This window comes from Toxotes jaculatrix, chromosome 13 (assembly GCF_017976425.1).
Source record: "Toxotes jaculatrix isolate fToxJac2 chromosome 13, fToxJac2.pri, whole genome shotgun sequence".
Lineage (NCBI taxonomy): Eukaryota > Metazoa > Chordata > Actinopteri > Toxotidae > Toxotes > Toxotes jaculatrix.
The window spans coordinates 4,479,882-4,501,544 of record NC_054406.1 but is presented as its reverse complement, the minus strand read 5'-3'; the positions used below and the strand labels follow the sequence as shown (position 1 = coordinate 4,501,544).

General features: G+C 42.6%; 5 protein-coding genes across 6 annotated transcripts; 1 reads left to right on the top strand and 4 right to left on the bottom strand.

The window, feature by feature from the left end:
- Window positions 1-911: 911 nt before the first annotated feature.
- xkr8.3 (XK, Kell blood group complex subunit-related family, member 8, tandem duplicate 3) lies at window positions 912-3,205 on the bottom strand. Its single transcript, XM_041053403.1, has 3 exons — window positions 2,871-3,205; window positions 1,893-2,080; window positions 912-1,663 (listed from the first exon to the last, which is right to left on the bottom strand). Exons 1-3 carry the CDS (start codon window positions 3,194-3,196, stop codon window positions 912-914), a joined length of 1,266 nt encoding a protein of 421 aa, XP_040909337.1. The 5' UTR covers window positions 3,197-3,205.
- A 1,322-nt stretch (window positions 3,206-4,527) lies between these two features.
- Window positions 4,528-8,907, top strand: srsf4 (serine and arginine rich splicing factor 4). Of its 2 annotated transcripts, XM_041053073.1 has the most exons (6): window positions 4,528-4,700; window positions 5,546-5,685; window positions 7,094-7,200; window positions 7,341-7,555; window positions 7,781-7,858; window positions 7,986-8,907. In XM_041053073.1, the coding sequence occupies exons 1-6, from the start codon at window positions 4,594-4,596 to the stop codon at window positions 8,467-8,469; spliced, it is 1,131 nt and encodes a 376-aa protein (XP_040909007.1). In that variant the 5' UTR covers window positions 4,528-4,593; the 3' UTR covers window positions 8,470-8,907. The 2 variants fall into 2 exon arrangements, with proteins under 2 accessions (XP_040909007.1, XP_040909008.1); XM_041053074.1 differs by lacking the exons at window positions 4,528-4,700; window positions 5,546-5,685 and adding an exon at window positions 6,600-6,651.
- msto1 (misato mitochondrial distribution and morphology regulator 1) lies at window positions 8,762-14,822 on the bottom strand. Its single transcript, XM_041053071.1, has 14 exons — window positions 14,643-14,822; window positions 13,702-13,831; window positions 13,513-13,582; window positions 13,287-13,362; window positions 12,735-12,792; window positions 12,473-12,626; window positions 12,066-12,180; window positions 11,773-11,907; window positions 11,472-11,624; window positions 11,028-11,159; window positions 10,675-10,859; window positions 10,267-10,371; window positions 10,053-10,165; window positions 8,762-9,915 (listed from the first exon to the last, which is right to left on the bottom strand). The coding sequence occupies exons 1-14, from the start codon at window positions 14,724-14,726 to the stop codon at window positions 9,656-9,658; spliced, it is 1,770 nt and encodes a 589-aa protein (XP_040909005.1). The 5' UTR covers window positions 14,727-14,822; the 3' UTR covers window positions 8,762-9,655.
- Window positions 14,823-15,769: 947 nt separating this feature from the next.
- Window positions 15,770-18,397, bottom strand: apoea (apolipoprotein Ea). Its single transcript, XM_041052552.1, has 5 exons — window positions 18,311-18,397; window positions 18,000-18,064; window positions 17,749-17,899; window positions 16,744-17,031; window positions 15,770-16,282 (listed from the first exon to the last, which is right to left on the bottom strand). Exons 2-5 carry the CDS (start codon window positions 18,040-18,042, stop codon window positions 15,976-15,978), a joined length of 789 nt encoding a protein of 262 aa, XP_040908486.1. The 5' UTR covers window positions 18,043-18,064; window positions 18,311-18,397; the 3' UTR covers window positions 15,770-15,975.
- A 1,445-nt stretch (window positions 18,398-19,842) lies between these two features.
- Window positions 19,843-21,344, bottom strand: LOC121191417 (apolipoprotein A-IV-like). Its single transcript, XM_041052553.1, has 4 exons — window positions 21,260-21,344; window positions 21,112-21,165; window positions 20,832-20,982; window positions 19,843-20,626 (listed from the first exon to the last, which is right to left on the bottom strand). Exons 2-4 carry the CDS (start codon window positions 21,149-21,151, stop codon window positions 20,047-20,049), a joined length of 771 nt encoding a protein of 256 aa, XP_040908487.1. The 5' UTR covers window positions 21,152-21,165; window positions 21,260-21,344; the 3' UTR covers window positions 19,843-20,046.
- Window positions 21,345-21,663: the final 319 nt, after the last annotated feature.

Here is a 21,663-nt window from a genome sequence, read left to right as displayed (position 1 = left end):
TGATTTCTGTGAACTAATTCTAAATTTCGTCAAATTTAATTTGTGAAACTTAATAAATTCCAGATAATGTCCAGATTATTCTTATATATATTTCTGATCACTTACCAAATATTTTGTTCTGTTTGTTATTTTACTGTTGCTTAAAAAGCAGGGTTATTTTCTTGGTTCTTACAAATTTTGGAAATACAAAGTGATCACAACAACAACAACAACAAACCCTTGGCAATATGGTGAGTATGAAAAAAATCGGTTTTCCTCCTCCCGTTTTTTAACATTTAAAATGTACTCCATGTGTAAAGACAGTATTATACATTTGCTTGCTGAAAATCAAATGTATATAGCATTTTACTAAACTTAGCTTATCAAATTACCCTTATTTAAAGTTCAGAGGTATTGCACTGAATGCTGTGAGATAAAATTAATTTGTAAACAGAGGTTTTCTTTCCATAACATTTACATTGTGGTAGCTGACCTTTTAATATTTCTGGGTGTTCAATGCCACCGTGGCAAATCAATACAGAACTGCTTTATAGTAACATTAGATTTTTATATGGTATTTATGTGATGAAGTCCCTGGATTTGTCTGGCAAAAACAGACATTCCTTTCTGGTTATTTTAACTGTTTTTCCACCTGATTTTCCAGGAATTTACTCTATTGCAACATGTGTATACTGATATCATGATGTGAAATTACATGCACTGAGAAAAGGATTTTATCTATATCACTTCTTGTTTCAAGTAGTGTTTTTGAGCCTTTATGCTGGTTTAAAGTAAACTAAGAGTCTGATGAAATTGCAGCACATATAGGAAAGAGTCTAGAATCGGGCTGATGGAGATGGACAGCTCTCCATCACCACCACTGAAGGTAACATTTATCAGTAGTATATAGCTGGGGTTGAGACACACAGACATCACAGAAGTGATAACTCTGCTCTGTTTGTGTTATCAGTCTTCCTATTGGCTCTCTGCTCGGAGTAAAAACGAGCAGAATGATAGGCCATTCGTTTGTTGAGAAGCTGGGAGGACGGTGTGCCGTCCTGGATGGAAACGTCTCTAAAGGACACTTCTGCATCAGGCAGATCAACAGGCAGTCCTGGGTCCCTCATCGGGGGTCTCCACAGTTTGGGGTGAAAGCAGCAGTAGTAGAGCGCTTTGAAGAGAAGGCCCAGGAGATAGGTGAGAGGTAGAGCAATTATCAGAGCGAGGGCATATGACTCACTCTGGACAGGGTCCCTGTAACACCACCAGGTCACCAGCAGGATTCCTCCATCAGTGGTGATGAAGGAATGGTAGATGAGGCTCCTGCCACGAGTCTGACCCTCTGCTACGTTAAACCAGCTGAAGTACCAAATGAGTCCTACAGTGGCCCGGTAGAGCCACTCACCACCCACGCTGTCCATGAAGTATGTCTTCTGTTGCCACACCCATGAAACAAAGACAAGCCAAAGCATGAGAAAGTGGACAGCGATCAGCTCGGGCAGGACCGAAGCAAACAGGGCGAGGGCTGCCACACGTGGAGCGATTAGCAGCAGGTTCCACAGGAAGTAGATCAAAGAGGAACCACAGGTCTGCTTGGCTTTGTCTGGGAGGAAGGAGCGCAGAGACCGGTGATAATCAACCACCATCCAGGCTATGGAGGTGGTCGAGGCAGCAATGCTCACAACTGCAAAAACAGAAGTGAAACGGTCAATGTATGTGCCTACATAGGGGAAGTTAACATAACCCACATTTGTGGTATGTCATGACTTCCCACAACCCTGACAGTGTGCTCTAAAAAAAGCCCCTGTCAACTGTGTAGCAATCTTGGACTCACACATGAAAGACAATCCACTGCTGTGGTTTGCTGTTTTTTTTGTAAACGTGGAAGTAAATAAAGCTAAATAGGAACTCACACTGAACAATCCTGGCCTTGTTGGTGCGCAGCATGACATAGATCATCAGGGTCAGCTGAGGAGCACTCTCACAGAACGTCTCAATGAGTCGGAGCATGCTGAGGTCATGTGTCAAGTAAACAGCGTACTCTGACCCTTCCTGTTTCCGCCACCAAACCCTGAAGCCTTGGCGTATGGCAGAGATGTGCCTAAACAGATGAATGTGTCAGACAAGGGCTGTTGCAAAACACATACCAAATCCATGCAGCTAGAAATACCCTTTTACAAAGAAAAGAAGCAACCTGGCATGAAGCATTAAGTGTCCTCAACAGTACTAACTCATGTCACTCACGTTTTCAGCTCGTCATACATCATTAGCTCATTGTTTGTGCAATTTAGCTTTCGGTTCTCCTGTAACTCGTGGATTTGCGATGACTTGGATCTGCAAACTGCCACACCTGTCATTTACATTTAAGATCACAGATGTCACATGTCAAATGTTGTTTCTTGCTTGCCTGAGCTTCTGTGGTGGAGAGAAATACCAATGTAGTGAAGGCGTAATAAAATTATTTTGAGGACAGTTTTTTTTAAAAAAGATGTATATAAGACATTTGATGCCATTGGACATTTTTCACCATTTTCTATCATTTTATGGACTCAGCGATCAATCAAGAGAATAATGGGCAGATAAACTTATAGTAAAAAAAAAAAAAGATCATTAGCCTAGAGATTTGAGCTTTATTTCAGAGACTTGAGACTTGATTGCATGCAGCCTTTTGGTGAAACACTTTAAACATATTGAAAAAAAAAACACCTCCAGTAAGACTATAATTGACAGTCCTGAGAACTGTTTGATTACAGCAAAGATTAAGAATTTAAGCTACAATACCTGCTATAAGGTTATAATCAACCAATCGATTGATTATCTGTGTAAAATCTGGATTTATTATTTTTTATTTAACTGATATTAGAGATTTATTAGCGCGGTAACCGGCTTACCTGCAAAAGAAACCCAGCTGCAGCACATGCAACAGGCAGGAGAGCTTCACTTTATTCCCAAAGAGTATGGTTCCAGCTCCGATCTGAGTGCAGAACCCCGGCAGCTCTCGGTCGTACTTGAACCAGAACCAGCTGAACATTTGGACCACGACAGAGGACAGGACCATGAGGCCGACCAGCACCCCGAACCAGAAAAAGTCCCCGCGGAAGTAAAACTCCGTGGCCACCCATACGTCCGAGCCCCAGTCCACAAGGAAAGTGCACACTCCGATCACGGAGAAGACAAAGTCGATCCAGGAATATTTAGAAAAAGAAGAGCGCTCCATGACCGAGCCCTGTCGCTAGCTGACCAACCGACCGACCTGTTGCTGTGAAGCTAGCATCCAGCTAACGTCGTGCACCGTTATTTCGCCACAAAACCGACTCCACGCCTTTCAACCCATTGAAGACAAAGTTGTCTAGACTTTCACATTTGAGAAACAGCGTCAGCCCACTCCACCAGAGTAATGTTAAAACGTCGCGGGCATTGTTTGTGTGAAAAGCGTTTGCCTGAAAAGCTAAAACTCCTATAGTTGAGAGTGGCTGGTGTGTTTGTAAAGTTTCCTGTCTGTTCAACTGTTAACTCCGCCCACCGCGGTTTACACGTGTAATGACGGGTCGCAAAATCCGGGATGGCAAGGTTTAAATTTTCAAGTTACCCCCAACATGCTTGAACCTAGACCTGAAACGGTTTATCGATTTATTAACTCCAGTTTTTTTTTTTTTCCTTAGGACACCAAACAAATGCCAACAATAGTCTCGTTCAAACCTCGCAGATGTCAATAACTACTGATACTAGACGGTAAACTGAATATCATCGAGTTTTAAAGCTAACAAAATTAGTCAATTTAGTCAACCAGATTAATACAGTTCACTTTGGACTCAAAAAATGTCAGGTGACTGTCACCAAGATCTGATTCGAAGTCAATGCCCTGTTTAAAAAAAACTCTTTTCGCAGTTTCTGTAGTGACTTCGCAGTCCTAAGAGTGGCTGAGAGACAGGAGATGGGCCCTATTGTCTGACGCACTACAAAAAAAATCCACTGAGACTTCGAACCTAAATTTAACAGTTTATTAACAGACGAAAGATAATCATCTCATGATAACGTGCTCCAAAATTTAACCAAAATAATCTCAGTGATGAAAGAAAATTAGCGGTCAAAAAATACTGCGTCCCACCCGCTCTCTTTCTCTCTCTCAAAAAAAAAAACAAAACAGACCAACAGGTGAAATTAATTAATAAACACGCCCATAACCGTGTGACCCGCTACCCCCCTAATCAACATGATCACATAAAAAATATCCTAATAAACAGAAAAACAAACAATATCCCTTAACCTTACTAATAGAAAAAAATACATAATACATTCATGGCTCCTACTGTTTCACTGGTCTATAAATGTCATGTCAACTAGGTTGCTAGTAAAGGTAGCTATTGTAGTCACTGAGAAGGTATAGCTCAGCTCTGACTGGGAGATAGTCTTGGGCCTGTAGGCAAAGGTTTACCTGATAGACTAAACTCAGGGTGGAATAACCCTATCAGCCAGGAGGCACGCCCCCTGCCGTCGCGACCTATTGTATCGCAGGAGCGCGTGTATGCGTCTCCGCAGCCTCGCGCCTCCTCTGTGTGTGCTCGCTCGGTTTCGTCGGGGCCCACACTTCGGTAGCGCACAGAAGCTAACACGATGTCGAGGGTGTATATCGGACGGCTGAGCTACAGAGCCAGAGAAAAGGACGTGGAGAGGTTCTTCAAAGGCTACGGGAAGATACTGGAAGTCGATCTGAAAAATGGGTAACGTTAAAGCTATCTCTTTTTTTGTGTCCATTTTTGTTTAAGCTAACATCCGCGCAGGCCGCGCCGTGAACACAACATGCAGTCTAGGCCTTGTTGATTGCAGCGGGCCTGCTAGTTAAACATTCACCAACCACAGCCGTCGAAAATGTGTATTTTTTTATCGTACAGCGAGGTATTCCATTTGCTACAGTACTTTTTTATGTTATTATGCTAAAATAAAGGCTGGTGTTGGCGGGCTTCGGTATGGTCTTCTCCCGTAACTCGGCCACGGCTAGCGGTAGCTAATGTTAGACGTGGCAATGTCACAGGCGGCTGTGTGTATTACAAGCAATCCGTTATCTATACAAGTGTAAGATCAGTCACTGCCATGTGAAAAGACTGCACACTGGATGAACTGTGTACTATTAATGTGCATTATCTTGCAAAATGCGTTGCAAAATAGTTTCAGTTACAGGCACATCCTTCCTGTTTAGGTTCTGTGTCCGTCAGCTTCTGAGGTAGTAATGAGGCCTGGAACTATATTGCTACATCCCATTAACTATTTAAATTTCACTTTTCTCAACCGTGAGGATTTGATGCTTTTGTTCTGATTATGTTTTGGTTTTGCCTGCCGGTAACATTGAAACCACTGCTTAGGAAGACCTTTTTGGCTCGCTTTAGTATTTTGTAGTGTCTGCCTGTTGTTGTTGACAACGTTACATATCATATTTGACGCTGTGTAGATTAACGTGATGTTTAGCCGGTTCATGTGAGGTTCATGCACATCTGACCTCTTGGTCTTTTGTTTTAATAACATCCATTGTTGTAAGTGAGTGTTAAACGTGTCCTCTTTTCCTTAATAGGTATGGGTTTGTTGAATTTGATGACCCCCGCGATGCAGACGATGCTGTGTATGACCTGAACGGCAAAGAGCTGTGTGGAGAAAGGGTCATTGTGGAGCACACCAAGGGACCCCGTCGCGATGGAGGCTATGGTGGAAGGAGTAAGTGTCCAAAAAAAGCATTGTTATTATTCCACTTGAATAATGTCATTGGTGAGGAATTTCATTCGTTACAGGGAGTCATTGATCTAAATTTCAAAGGGGCAAACATTTTAAGCTTGTCCTTGGTGGCTGATGTGCATTCAATTTATATCCTAGTGGTTGTGATACCTTTCAGACACATTTGATTCTGAAACTCTGTTTTCATTTCAGTTTTTGATTATCTTTGAGCTGCACGCACTCATCCACATCCACAATCTTAAATTCATCAGTATTCTCTATTGTTGTGGTCTCAATGAGCCGTCCAGGTGTTGCTTAACATGCGGGTGTGTCTCAGTTTCTGAATAGGTCATTCCAATGTGGCAGTTTTGTTTTATATTGTCTTGCAAATACATGAGCAAACAGTGTATGAACAGAGCTCTCTACAACACGTCACAGGTCGTATCTGTGAAACAACAGCAAGTGTGGGGGAGGTTTCCTTATCAGTAAATACCTTGATTAAATTTGTGTGCACCAGAGCCACCAATGACTTGAAAAATCTTGGTTTTCCATATGATGGATTGGAAAATGCAGCTATGTGTGAATATGTGATGGGGAAATGGCTTATTGATGGAAAGGAATATAACTGTCTTAATTTTAATACTGTAAAATAACTGACTGTCAAATATCTTGTAATCTATTGATGTCTTATTCCATTTTTTATTTTATTTAAAAATGACTGTCAATTTAAAGGTAAAGATTTAACAAAGAACCTCAATGTTTTAATTGAAAGAGTCCTTTGCTGACTGCCTGCCCCTATTGCTGGCCATGGTGTCCCCCCTTTCCAAGAGTGTGGTTTGACCATTCTGGGCCCCTGGGCAGACCAAAAAAGGGAGCCATTGTGAATGAAGACCGCTTTTCCCATTAGGCCCAGGTCGGGTGGTGAGGATGCCATGGGGTTAGGAACAGATGTGGGTTCAGCTCTTATAGGTGCCTGAAAACAGAACATGTTTTGTAACAGTGAAATGTTGTTAGAGAGGCTAGCTTAGAAACTTGATTTAGTTCACCGTAAGTACTTCCTCGATCAGTTATGTTTTTGAATTTGATTTAATTTTTTTCTTTAGAAAATAGGCCTATTGAACTTCTTACCAAAATTGAAAAAGCTAAAATTGTGTTGTATAGGCTTAGGTTTTTAAATAAAGCTGTCAGCTTATAGGAATAAATAATTAGGTTTTTTCCTTTAAGGATTTAATGATTTTTTTTCTCTTTTTTGTATTTTTTTTTAAACCTTTGTTTTTCCCCTTCTTTGTTTCCTTTTCCCAAGTGAATATTGATATATTTTGTAGCGTGTAGCTTGGAGTTTAGTGTAACTGCAAAGTCTCGGGTTCTGTTTGGTCCTCATTTCCCTGTTCTTTCCTTGTTGCCTTGAAAGGTGGATATGGGCGCTGGGGAAGAGACAGATACGGTCCGCCTATAAGGACAGATTACCGGCTCATTGTTGAGAATCTTTCCAGCCGTTGCAGCTGGCAGGACCTGAAGGTATGAAGTTTTCTTTTTTCCTCACTTAAATTCTCACAATTCTTCTGCTGTTTTTATTGATGTTGCATTTCCAAAACAGATACAAGTTGACATGACAAGCAAGTTCATCATTTTCTCTGTTTGTTTGCATTTCTCTGTAGGACTACATGAGGCAGGCAGGGGAGGTGACTTACGCCGACACCCACAAGGGCCGGAGGAATGAGGGGGTCATAGAGTTCAGGCTCTACTCGGACATGAAGAGGGCTCTGGAGAAGCTGGACGGCACAGAGGTGAACGGCAGAAAGATCCGGCTCATTGAGGACCGCCCTGGAGCCAGACGCCGTCGCTCTTATTCTCGCAGTCGCAGCCGTTCCAGGTGAGACACACAACTGTAATTATACCTGGCTTCCAGATGCATATCATTGTTTCTAACAGAGCAGTAATCAAAAGGTTTAGCTGCATGTCACACAACTTGTTGACATAAGAGAAAGGAAAAGGAAGTTGGTCTAGCAAAAAAAAACGTCACAAGATTCAACCCTGCAGCTGGATGCTGAGCAGTCTGACTGGTTGTTGCTGAGAATACTTAATTTTTTCTTCTCAGGTCCCGATCCAGGAGCCGCAGGTCTCGCAAGAGCCGCAGCCGCAGTGAGAGCAGCAGTCGCAGCCGTTCCCACTCCAGGTGAGAAATCCAACCTCCATCAGAGCAGAATATCAAACTGGGAATACCACTGCTCATTATCCCCACATTTTTTTTTTCCCAAACTCAAGGAATGAATTCTAACACTTAGTTCTGATTTTGTCCACAGGGCGGCGTCCCGCTCCCGCAGCCGATCTCGTAGCAAGAAGAATAAGGCCAAGAGCAAGAAGGAGGAAGAGGAGCGCAGCAACGGCGCTCAGAAGAGCAAGGACCGCAGCAGGAGCCGCAGCCCCAAGAGCAAAAAGAGCAAGAAAGAAGGGAAGAAGGGCAAGAAGGAGGATTCCCGGTCCAGATCTCGCTCTCGCTCCAGGTCTCGTTCTAGATCAGGAATAAAGGATCGCTCCAGGAAATCTGGCTCAAAGGGCCGCGAGCCGCCCAAGAGTGACGACGAGGGAGGTGAGCCAGAGAGGGGATCTCGTTCCCGTTCCCGCAGCCCCATTGAACCCAAATCCAGAGCCAGGTCTAAATCCAAGTCCAAATCCCGCTCCCCCTCACCTGCCAAAGCCCGCTCCCACTCCCGATCTGCCTCACGGTCAGAATCCCGCTCCAAATCCCGCTCCCAGTCTCGCTCTCGCTCCCGTTCCCGCTCCTAGTTCAGATTTTGGACTGTTTGTCACAAGCCCTTATCCCAGTGTCTCCCCCTGTCCTCCAGTTACATTCCCCGAACCCCACAACACTACCCCTGCCTCCTGTTTTTGATAAATAGCTGTAGAATACCAGGCACTCATGAGCAATGTCTTTTATGCACATGCTACTCCATTTCATTTGACTTTTACTCAGCATTTTTTTTTTTTCAATAGAGCTATCCCATACGGAGGTGTTTGTAAAATAACAGGGTGCAATCTCAGTTTTATAAGTTTAAATGGTGTTATGGTATGTGTCTTAGCCTTTTTTTTTTTTTTTTTTTTTTAAATCAAATGTAGGAGCATACTGTTTGTCATTATGCTGGGTGGGAACATGTTCCAACATCTCCTCACCTTTGTGAAATCCTTGTATCGTTTTATTTCAGATTAAAAACAAAAATGCCTGTTCGGGATTTGTCACTGGTTGTGTTTTTGTTTTTTTTGTAGCAGTAACAGATCCAAAATCAGTGAGGAAGGTGTGTTTATTTTTGGAACCATATTTGACGACATACTTACACCTTGTAAAATGGAAAAATGCACAGCGAACCCATTGCGATTACCTGTTGCTTCAAGGATTCCACTTCTAGATGGTTTAACACATTATTTTTTTTTGTTTTCCATAAAATTGGCATTTTGCTTTTCCTAACTGCAGGTAACTATGGGTTACGTCAATGCGATAAAGTAAGTAATGTGTTATGACTCAGCCAATGAGAACATTTATCTAAGTGCCCTGCACTGTGTCAGCATCTGTGCTTGTGAGTCAACATGACTGAATAGTCAGAGCTGTGCACAATAGGGTGTGTATAAAATGACTGTACTATGTAAATACAGTCATTTTATACTATACATTTAGTATAAAATACATTTACAGTTAAACATTTGAGGAACTTTAGCCACAGTCCTTAACATCAGTGTGATGCTACATCCATCACGTTAGCGAACACTACACATGTACCTCTCTGGAGATCTAAACAATATTCCCTCATCTTCTGCATCTTGCATCCATCAGTCCGTTTCACCTCTCTGTTGCTGTGTAGGTTCAATCCTGGTCCTTCAATAACCAGAGGCACAGCTTCCCTTCATCTCCCTGTGTGAGAACATGCAGGCTGGTGAACAAAGCAGACAGGCGGGTTAGCAGACTTTAAAACCGTCCGTGTCAGTCATCATCATCCTCTTCAGAGGAAGAGCGCAGCACGCCGCCGCTGTTGTCTCGGTAACACCGGGCCAGCAGGCGCAGCTGCTCCAGGGCCTCCTCGTAGTCGGCCATTTCGGGCCCCTGCGAGAGGAAGCTGGGGGCCACACGGCGGATGTCAAAAGCGCTGGCACCACGATGCAGCTCTGACAGCCACGTGCCGAGCGCAGACCCAGACTGGAGGGACGTCAAGACGGGCACAGATGAAACCGCAGAGGCCGGCACTGCAGAGACGGGAGTTAAACTTATAAAACTATCAGATGCATCGGAGAAAAAACATCTTCAGTGAGACAGAACAAATTGATAGGTGGAGAAACATGTTTTAGTAGCAAATAAAAAGTGAAAATGCGAGTATACTCACAGCCAGGCTGAGGGGGTTGGCTCTGCAGGAAGCCCTGAGCATCGAGGGACTGAGTGAAAATCTGAGGGAAAGGTGGTGTCAGCTTACTGGGAGTAGACACCAGCTGCAGCGCACTGTGAGTGAGGAGGATGGAGAGGGCAACGGTTTAAATGCATTTTTTTTTTCCTGCTGGGGATGAAGAATTAAAAAAGCATTTGCCAGTGTAGGGACTCACAGAGGAGCTGTAGGATAGAAAGATCTGATGTAGGACGCCAGGACGTCTTCCCCACTGTGGAGGCTGTGCAGAGGAGTGGGTGGTTTAGTTCCTGGAGCCAGAGAGCTGATGGAGAGAAAATTATTTCACTTTTAATGTGATGATTACTTCCTGCACGTTTTCTCTTTTTGTCAATTTAACAAAGCATAAAGCTGCAACAAATCCATGGTAAAATGAAACAAGCACCTTTAAAAAGTCTAAATATTCAGTTCAAGGTTAAAATAAATTTATTATTTTTTAAAAAACATGTTAAACTGATGTGCTGTACAGACACACATGAGACAACTGGCCTTCTCTACTTGACTCTTGATGATATATAAAGTTCATGTTACGATAAGCACATTACAAATGTATTCATAAGACACTGACCTGATTAGTCTCTGGCCTTCAAAGCCTTTGAGTGTCACCCACTGGCCGTAGCATCGACCGTCGCCGGGTTCAGAGCAAGCTGACAGCGGTTTCCAGGGCGGAGCATCGGTGCAGGCACTCAGGGCGTCGGGGAGAGAGCTGCTGTGCATCATGGGAAAGGGGACGGCACCGTAAGCAGCCACCACCTTTAATTTAAACAAACCCAACAACCGTGAGTTCTGTGCTCCTTGGCTAACGTTGTGTTTATTATATTTCAATCAACTTATCTTGCAAAACTCAAATATGTGTCATGCTGCAATAGGTCTTTACTGTATGTGAGGACTGTTTTGGATTGAAGCTGCATTAAAAATCACCTTTCTCCCGGACACAGCCAGTGTGTCTGCCACCTGCCACATGGGGACGCTGTTGTTCCTCAGCCTGTAAGGTACAGTGAGGGCATCCAGTGCCAAAGCCAAGATGGAGCTGGAGTGGTACCACTGTGAGGGCTGGCACAGAGCAAACACAGCGGCAAACAGGCGTCTTTAGACAAATACGAAACTCAAAATCTTAAAATTGAACTATAATTTTATAGGTCTAAATATTTGTGGTCAGAGAAACAGTTTTATGACAGTTGACAGTTTTACACTTGATTTCCATTGCATTTCTTAAACAACTTTATGTATATTTTTTAATTTAATTAAATCAACAATATCTAAATATTAAGAATGTCAGTGACTTAATGATCATCACACATTATCATTCAACACTTAAAAAGACTGAAAAACAAAGTAGTGAGACACTAAAAAGAAAAGCCTCACATCATAATTGAGGTGAGGGAAGGCTGTGGGAGGGGAGGGTCGTCTGCCCAGTCCACCACGCAGAGTCAACGGGCAGAAGAAGGAGCTGTGATTGGCCAGATGGGATGTCGCTAATGTGCAATTTAACAGGTGGTAGAAGTCCTTCACTGGAGACTGGTTAAACAGAAATAATAATGTGAGTGCAGAATCCCATTTAGAAAACATCTAATTAAAATCAAATCACTCCTTTTATACAAACTCAAGGTAAAAGTAGATGGTAAAACTGCAGAGAGACACTGAGTTAACTGAGTTTGTGACTCACTGAGTTTGGGTGACTGACTGGTGCAAACCCCCAGGTCAGGATGCCTCTCCCACCGTAAGAGTCCTGCAGCATCTCTGTGACCTTTGACCCCAGGCCTGCAAAGCCATCAGCGATGTCACACAACACCTGGAAACCCTGAGAGGAAAACAGGATGCAGGAGGACTAATGAAAGGGCTCATCCAAAGAACATGTCAGTATGTTGCAGTGTGGAATATATATATATCTATGGTACAAATACAAATGATAACACAACAAATAAATAACTACAGATAAAAGAGTGAAATTAGAGTTACCTGAAGGTAATCACACTCTTCTACAAAGAAGTGCAGTTTGTCCTCCAGCTCCTCGAGCACTGACCCCTGCAGGAGAGCCTCTCCCTGGCCGAAAGCCTCCAGCCGATGAGCCTCCCTTCACACCCACAAATACAAACATCAAGCTGCGTCCAGACTCAGAGTAGCCACTAAAAACATCTGTATTTGATTAATATTATCACTGCAGACTAATGACAGATTTACTTAACCTGTCATTAAGTTATATAAGTTACAGAGAAAACTGTTTTATTGCGTTGATCTCAAGCCCAAATTTGAGCAAAGCCTGACATCTGCTGGAGAAACACAGGTACTGAAGAACTAGTCTGCCTTCAGAGGTGGGTAACCACAATTTAAAATAAATGACATTAAAGTCTGACATTGCACTTTACCCGTCGTGGTTGTACTGGTGGATGACGGAGATGGTGCGAGGGTGCAGGTGGATCCTGAGGAAGTCGGACCATACCTTCACCTGGCCCTCCAGCCTGTAGCCCTTTTGGACTTGAGCAAGTCGACTGTTGACTGTATCCACACTCACTGAACCTGCTGCTGGGAGATTTTTCAGAGCGGTCACTGCTGTGCTTGACAATACTGTGTCACAAAATCGTGTGATTCATACAGAGCTTAAAGCAGGTTTGTTAAGGTCTGGCTTACATGAGCACTGAGGCTGGGAGCTGGAGGAGAAATCAGCCTCGGGGAGTATCTCTCCCTCCTAGAAACAAACACAGTTGTCAGGATAAAGCACTAAACTGCACGAGGATGTTTGTCTACTGTAGAATTACACATAGTGGAAAAAACAGCCCATTTCCCTGTTGTGTCCTAATGAGCCAAAAATAAAATAACATTAACTGCACAGTGAAAATGCACTTTTAGAAGCAGGTTTCGATGAATTCAGGCTGTGGTGGACACGTTTTCTCTTTCCAACAGTAACGTACCATCCTGTGCTCCTACTTTCCTCCGAATATCTGCTTGGCTGGTAAAAAAGCAAATGTTGCTGGAGACCTTTGGAGCAAAGAAGCTTTTCTACTGATGAAGAAAGAGTGTTCTGCTTGGAAACTAACCACTGTAATCCAGCTTTGGAGCCTTGTCTAATGGTTTTCATGAGATTGTTATAAACCTATTAAACAATACAAAAATCAACAGTATCAATAACTTCACAACAATACAAGATGCTATTCCTGTTTCTTTCCCTCCATAAAGACTCACATCCAACTTGTCCAGATCCTCAAGAAAGGAGTTCTTTGTAGGAGGACTTTCTTTATGCATCATGAGGCTTCCCTCCCTGAAAGACAGACCACATTTTTATTTTAAACAGACCAAAAATTGTCCATACAAACATGTAAAACGCAGTGTTCATAAGAAAGGAAAATGCAAATGTTATTTCCTAAAAGCTGTAAACACACGATGAGCATACACACGTGCTCTCATTTACCATGTGACGGCAGACGTGTCTTTGCCTGAATCATACAAACGTCCCTCCTGCCGCAGAGTCCGAAGACTTCCTGTCATAGGAAGAGAGTGACAGAGGCAGATACCGGGTTATATACAGCGTGATGTTTTATACTCCCACTGACTCACAGGATAAACACCCGAGAAGCAGTGAAGGGAGAGACAGAATTACCTTTGAGATCCATGGCAATGAGACGCGGTGTGTAGGTGACATGTCCGCCCGGAGTCTGTCCTTCACGAAACACGACATCACTCTGGATCTCACCCAGTGGCGTCTCTGCGTCGTATGATAAAGAGGCATCCTGTGAACAGAGAGAGGATCGTCTCCATTTATCTGCCAGTGTCTGCGGGGCCAAAGTGCCCAGCAACGCTAACATACAGCACTGTGAACATTTTATGGGGCCCTGATCTCAACATCATGGAGACCGACCACAGGAGAACTGTGGCGAGTTCTCCAAGGTGCTTCAAACAGTCTACCTGGAAAAGTCGCGTGCAGGTGTACTGAGGAGACAGGTGCCGATTTAAAGTGAGGGGGGGCTCACAGCAAATACTATATATATATTTGTTTACTGCACTTTGTATGAAAATAATTGATAAATAAAAAATATTTTTAAAAGCGGAAGAAAGTGCTTAAAACTACTACACAGTACTGTTTATTATTTTTTATACTGAATTATAATTATTGGTGGATTAATATGTGCATCTCTTTAATGTTGCAGTTCAGTATAATTTCTTCATACACTGCTGGATGACTTGTCAATTTCTCCCCGGGAATCAATAAAGTTTTACTCTCCTCTAACCGTATTTTAAGTTCTCCTGTTAAATGTTTGATCCGCATCTTATGCTAAAAAAAAAAACTGTCCGCTGTCCCGACACTTGATAATTAGCAGCTTTAGCACCATAAAACCCGGCGGCTAACGTTGCTTTCGTACGCAAACTCAAGCTTGTTTATATCCCATCTCCTCCTCGGAGAGTTAAACAAAGACCGTAAAGCGCACATTCCTGCAGCAGAGGCAAGGCGTCCAAGTCCAGTCGCTCTCTGAAGTCTGGCAACACATGCAAAGCTAACGCTAGCCAGGTTAGCTTAGCGTTAGCCGCCACAACTTTCCTCACCTGTAAATTCCACCAGTGAGTCCCCACAAAGTTTGAGTAATGTCCCAGCTGAAGAGTGACGACTTCTCTACAAAGGCCGCTCATTGTGACGGGATTCAACTCTCAGGACAAAGTAGAAAAATCTCTTCTTTGAACATAATGGACATGTTTGGAAATGACAACACTGAACAGCGACAGACTAAACCGGGGGGAGGGCGGTAGGGGGCGTTCCTTATGTGAACCCGCGCATTCTATTGGCCGAAAGATAAGTAAGAGAAAGTGTGATTGGATGTAGAAATAGCGTAACATCATAGTTGGGTTTCACGGTGCCGTAGCTTCACATGTGGTGTAAACATCGATTGCGTGGATGTTAGGCTTGTACTGTTATCTTTTTCGAGAGATTTTTTTATTTTATTTTACAAGCAAGAGAAAAGCAAGGTGCAAACAACCAGCATTCTCGAGTCACTCATATCCACCGTAAACCTTTCGGTTTGTTTTGAGGAGTTTAAAAACCCAGCCACCTTCAAGATGCACACCCTCTCTGTCTGTGGGAAAATGTGGAAGATCAAAGTCAAAGTCAACTTTACTGTCAAAACCATATGTACAGGTCATACACGGGTTTTGAAATCGCAGTGCTCCCTAGGCCCACAGTGTTACACTAGACAAAAATAGTAAGATAAATAAGTAAAGACAGTATAAACATGACATTAACAATAGAGAAAAGACCTAGTTGAGAATAAAGACTTGTATATAATACAAAAATCTGTGACACAAGAATTTGTGTGTAATTTTTAGCTCAAATGATATAATTTAAGCAGTAAGATCCACAGCGTGTATGTGTTCATTAGTCACACATCTTTTTTTTTTTTTGTTTTATTTATTTGCTTTCTTTTGGGCAAAATAAGATGGCTTTCAAACAAGCATGTAAATGTTAACTGGGGACATAGGTTTTTGCTTTTATTATAGCATCTTTGAAAAAATTCTAACAGCATAAGTTTTAACTTATTAGAATTTTTATTTTTTTTTAAATCTTACACCTACTGGATTTAATCATTTAATATCAAACAATTTTAGGCAAGAAGATGTTAGAACAAGGGTGTAAATGTGCACAGTTTGGACACAATTGATGACCAATGATTTTCTACACATTGTGTTAGCAGCTTTTTTTTATTGAATAGCTTTAAGTGATAGAGAGACACATACAGACTGTGGTGGACATTTGTGACAAAAGAAAAACTTCCATTTTCATGACTGAGAGCCTTTGATTTATCAGTCCTTTCAAACTTTTTACAGGTGATTTTTCATGCTGAAACTGGTGGATGAACTGTCAGTCCAGGCTGTTTGATGACAGGGTTTACAGGTTCTCCCTAATCATGGAGACAAAAGGCTGAAACCAGATGCGCACCTCCTCCATCTTCTCCTCCAGGGTGGATCGCACGCCTTGAGCCGTATTGTCGAAACGCACCTTGATGTCTTCAGCTGTGGTCTGAATCTTTTCCTTCATGTTGTCCACCTGGGTCTTCAGCAGGTCATTCAGAGTGGTGATCTTCGCCTGTGCATTGTCACGCACCTGAGCAAAATAAGGATCAAAACGTGTCCTCATCTCCTCCATGTTGTTTGAGGTACGGGTCTGGAGCATCTCAAAGTAGTCAGCAGCATGTCTGAGAAAAGGACAGATTTTTGTTTTTAACCATGAGACTGACTCCCAAACATGTACATGATAATACATAATAATTTTTTCACAACACCCAAATGTTATTATCATTACTCTTTAATCTTTTTGTCTCTGACATGTCACAGAAAATTGCAAAATAATGTCTTCAAACAGTGCAAAACCCAAAGATCACTGCATTATCTACTCAGTATCAATGCTACTTTTCTGGGTACACACATTAAAAGCAAACAATTAAAACATAGATTAGTTTTAAAACATTTAAAGTGTAGAAGAAAACATGCAAAATGAAACTGTTCATAAGTTCTTGAAAATCTTCCCAATAGAACCCAATAAAACTCAATAAACTAATCAAAAATCCTCAGAAGTTTGGTTAGTAAAAGTTTGTAAAACCATCTGAGCGTCTTACTGGACAGAGTGCCCCATCTGCCTCCTCACTGTTTCACTGACCTCTTGATCTCCTGTGTGTCCTTGCTGAGGCGTTTCTTCATCTTGCGGGTGTAGGCGGAGACCCTGGCCCTGACGTCATCAACATTCTGCTCCATCATGGTCTGCAGCTCCTGGGTGTACTTCTCCATCTGCTCCCGGGCCTCAGCCATGTGATCGCGGAGTTTATCGCCCAGCTGCTGCAGGTCTTGGCCCAGACGATCAGCAGCCTCCTGAGTGTAGGGAGCCAGCTTGGTCTTCAGGTCGTCCCTGTACATGGCCAGCTCAGACATGCTGTCCTGAATCAGGGTGCTGTAAGGGGCGTGAGGCAGACGGTTTTAGGGGGTTTTGTTGGTGTTTTTGTGAAGTAGTCTGGGTCTACAGGGGGCTCAAGATTGAGGTTAGAGCAAATAAAGGCGTTTTGCAAGACTGGAATAGGAAAATAACAGTTGTCTTTCATAATGTAAAAATAACTCTTTTCTAAGTCTCAGCAGAGATGTTGATCTATTTGCTGCAGTTGTGTTTGTAATGTACTGTTCCATGTCCAAGAACTCAATCCAAAAATCTACCAATTTAAACCAAAAGGTGTTATAAAGATCCAACAGTAGCTGAGACGAAACCAAGAAAAGTGGACTTGAGACTTGAGACTTGGGCCTCAGTCGGCCGCTCTCAACATGTCTCACCTCACTGACACATGCTGATTAAACTCCTCACACTCAGCTGAGTCCAGAACGTATTGTTATATAACCAGAGGTCTGACAGAGCTTTGTTTATGCTTGTCATGCAATTTTTTAAAATTTTGAGTGCAGTGATCCTTCACTATTTCAGACCAAACACAGAATATTTGTTTAAACTGGTTCTGCAGATTAAAACCCTAATAATATGTAAACATGATAAATATATAGTCTGTAGTGATGGTTGTTGGAGCAGGTACGTGAAGATATGGCACAAACACAGAGGTCATAGAAGGTTGGTTATTACTTTGGTAAATATTCCTGAATTCACCACCGCGATGTGAATTTCACTCACTCTAGTTCCCTGCTGATCTCGGAGCTCTTGATGTTCTTCACGATCTCATCTGTCCTTGTGCTCAGATCTGTGAAATAATCCTTAAACCTGTCAACGGAGTCCTCCCAGGTGTCCTTCCAGTGGTAGTCTGGCACACTTCTTGCATGGCAGCCTGGTTTGGGAAGAAAAAAAAAAGGCTCCTAAGCTTTTGAATGGGAAATAAAATGAGATTGAAGAACTTTATTATTTTTAAGTGGAAATTTTGAACTTACCTGACAAAACTGCCAGTGCAAGGATTACAGCAAAGACCCTCATGATGACCAGAAAGAAAGGACACCTGGAATATCATAAATAAGACCCAGTTACCTCAACGCTGATATAAGAGTTTTAGAAAAACTACTTTACTTACAAAATTTTCACCCACTGAACATGAATTTCAAGACTTTAAAAAAAATCAAACTCTATACACATCCAATTTAAATAGACATGAACTTTGCAAACAATTTGACACTTTAAAAACAAATCAAAATTACTACAAGAGCAACCAGCTGTTAAAGGTTTAAAGACACTGTTTGTATCTCACCTCAGTGATCCTGATCTGTGACGTCTATGAGACTGACTGAGCTTGTCTCTCAGTATTTATACGACTCGGGTGGCATTGATGTGATCCAATAAATGCCAGACGGATTGTTGACCTGCGTCCGAAGTTCCCAGCGTGAACTGTGTTGTTGTCATCTTTTATTGCTGTGTGTGTTATTTTGGCTCCACGTCGCACGCTGAAAGTACACATGCAAGCACAGGTCAGAAATTAGGAGCCACCAAAATATCTGATCTCAGCTCTTTCAGTCTGTATAAGGTTAAAACCTCTGAATTACAGAGGGAATAGTTTTATTTAAGCACTAACAGTTTAGTACGGTTCCTGAAATTAAACACAGCTCTTTCCAAAGTGTACAAAACTGTGACAGGGCCATGACATAATGAGAAAAAACTCTGGTTTTCACACTGTCCTTGTCTGTTACAAGCACAATGATACTGTTACACCAACAGGAAAAAGGCCAAAAGTCACTCCCCAGATACAAATCACTGTCAAGCTGATCTGGTTCATAGTCTGCTTTGAGAACAGCCTGTATTTATACGGCTCTTATATGATGGGAAACCTTCCAATAACTTCCTGTACCCTCTGAACAGAGCAGGGTAATTGATCAATAACTTTATTATCTGTAAAGATGGAGTTTAACTTTTGGTCCAACTGTTAAAATAAACAGACCCGAGGCGTTAAATACATTAATAACCATCAGGAGATTCATGGGCAGCATTTGAGAGCTTTGAGTGCATTGACATGAACAAGTGAAGGCAGTGCTTTCCCTCCTAGTTGCTTGGACTCTCAAAAGCCTTTGCTGGACAGATCTAAGGGGTTGTGAGATGATAAGTAAGATATAATAGCAGGAAAAATATGTTTTCCCTGTTCTGATCTTTGGTTTTACTTTTAGTAAATTACTGGATAAATTCACCTCTTCAGGCCTCTAAAAGTCCTTTAAACAAAAGAAGAAAATGCAGCCTAGTTTTGCTGTTTGATGCACTCTTTATTTTGCACATCTTCTTTTCATGATGCTGCTCTGCCTCTTCCTTTATGTTTTTGTTGATTTGATTCGATTTTTTTTTTGCAGGACTAATGTCAATTTGAAGCCGCACAGTAGATGTTGAAGTTAAAGCAAGACCATGGTGCTGAACAGCAGTCACTGCTGATTCAGTGACAAGACGGTGGTAAATAGTGAAAGTGCAGAATTGTAATGCCAGAGATGAGGCACAATCTATTTAAAGTTTCCACCAGCTTCTGGTCACACCAGACCAAGTGAGGATGTAAAACCAAAACCCCAAAGTGTGTTGAATGGTGCATTTTACTGTTTATGAATTCAACTTCTCCTCTGTAAGAGAGACACTGTGTTATTTTCTGTCTCAAAACTCGTAGGATCACACTGACACTAACATCCCTTAATGAGACAGCAATAGTTAGATGTGTCAATTTAAACCTTTCTGTGAGTTTCCCATTTCGATTATCAACAAAGGTCCGAGACAACATAAAATTCATTGAACCTATTTATTGTTGTTTTACAGATAACACCTTATGGTTGTACACAGTCACACAAAAGAAAAAATACTGACATGTCAGAGGGTCGCCCCTGAGAGAGCATAAAAAAAACATAGAAAATGAGGTATTGTACTTTTATCTGTCCCATAAACACTGTCCTGATTCAGCAGAGTTCCCTGACGACAAGGCAGGAGAGAGTAATTCAAAACCCAGCTTAGATGTTAGTCCATTTACTGGGTCAGCTTAGCGAAGGACTCCCACAGAGCAGCCAGCTGCTTCTTCAGGTTCTGGGTGTCAGCGTCCAGCCTGGCCTTCAGCTCCTCCCCATACGGAGCCAGGTTCTGTTGGATCTCCTGGGTTTTCTGGGTCAGTTGGGTCTGGAAGCTCTGGGCCATGGGGATCATGCTCCTCTGAAACTCCTCCACACTCTGCTCCATCTTCTGCTTCATCTCCTCGGTGAAGGGAACCATCTGGGCCTGCAGCTCGTTCACGCTCTTATCCAGCTGCCCCTTCAGCTCCTGGCTCTTCTGCAGCAGGACGGCCTTCAGGGCCTCTGGGTCCATGGCCTCGGCGTAGGGGGCAGCTTCCTTCTTCAGCTCCTCCACCTGCCTCTGGAGTTGCTCCACCAGCTCCTCAGCGTAGGGCTGCAGGTTGGAGCTTACAGTGGTCAGATCTTTCTCCAGACGGGTCCTCAGCTGCTCGGCCTCCTGGGTAAACTTAGACATGAAGTTCTGGGTGAGAGGAGCCATCTGAGTACGCAGAGCATCGCTGAACTTGTTGACGGCGTCTGTGCTCTCAGAGATGAGGGTGCTGCAGAGACACAAACAGAAACATTCCTGTTATTTCCTCTCAAAGTTATTGTCAAATATTTAATATTTTATTATTACATTTTATTCTCTATGAACATAAAACACAGACGTTTTAATTTTCTAGAGAAATATTTAAGATTTGAAGCCAAAGTTACTTCGAGGCTTCATTAGGTCCTCAATCATCATTGTCATTTTAAGACTCTTACTTCACTTCCTTTCCCAGCTCAGACTGTCTGATCTGCCTCAGGGAGTCCTCAGCGGTCATGGTTGCCTTGGCAACATAGTCCCAGAAAGCATCTTTCACCATGTCAACCTGGCGCTTGGGCTGGTTTTGCCACAAGAGGTTGGCATTGCAACCTGATGAAAAAAAACAAACAAAAAAACAAGAGGTTCAAACAGTTGCTGTCACACGTTGCCTCTGAGGACCGAATCTTAAGTGGTGCACACACTAAAAATGTCAATTTTCACCCAAACTACAAAACTCACCGGTGAAAACAGCGAGGACGAGCACCACGAGGAACTTCATGACTGACTCTGCAGCTGAAAGGAAACACACAGTGTTAGCTCTCCATGGTTATTTTTCACATGTATGTCTCTGACCTTCAGAGGCGACGCCCTGCCGCTGGCGTCTTACCTGATGTTCAGTCGGTGAGTTGTTGGAAACTGACTCTGTGTTCTGCACAGTCCGTGGCTGAGAATATATAGGCTGCTGAGATGAGTGGAGGAAGCAGAGGAGTAAAGTCCAGAGCTGAGTGTCGTGCTGTCACCACTGCCTCCACATCACGGCAGCAGGGCCGGCCCCTGACATCAGCTCTGTCTGATGGAACCTCGTGTACATGTCGTTTTATGCCTTCCAGTTTCAGAGCAAGATTTTAACTTACTCTCATAAAGATAACATTTTTTTAATAAGGTTTTGGTTTTATTCTGTAATTGTTCAGGCATCAGTTGCTGTTGAGTCAACCAGTCTCTGTATTATTTGTCTTGATGTGACACTGTCGGCTCTTTGTCAGAAAAACTTAACAAAAAGAGAAAAAAAAT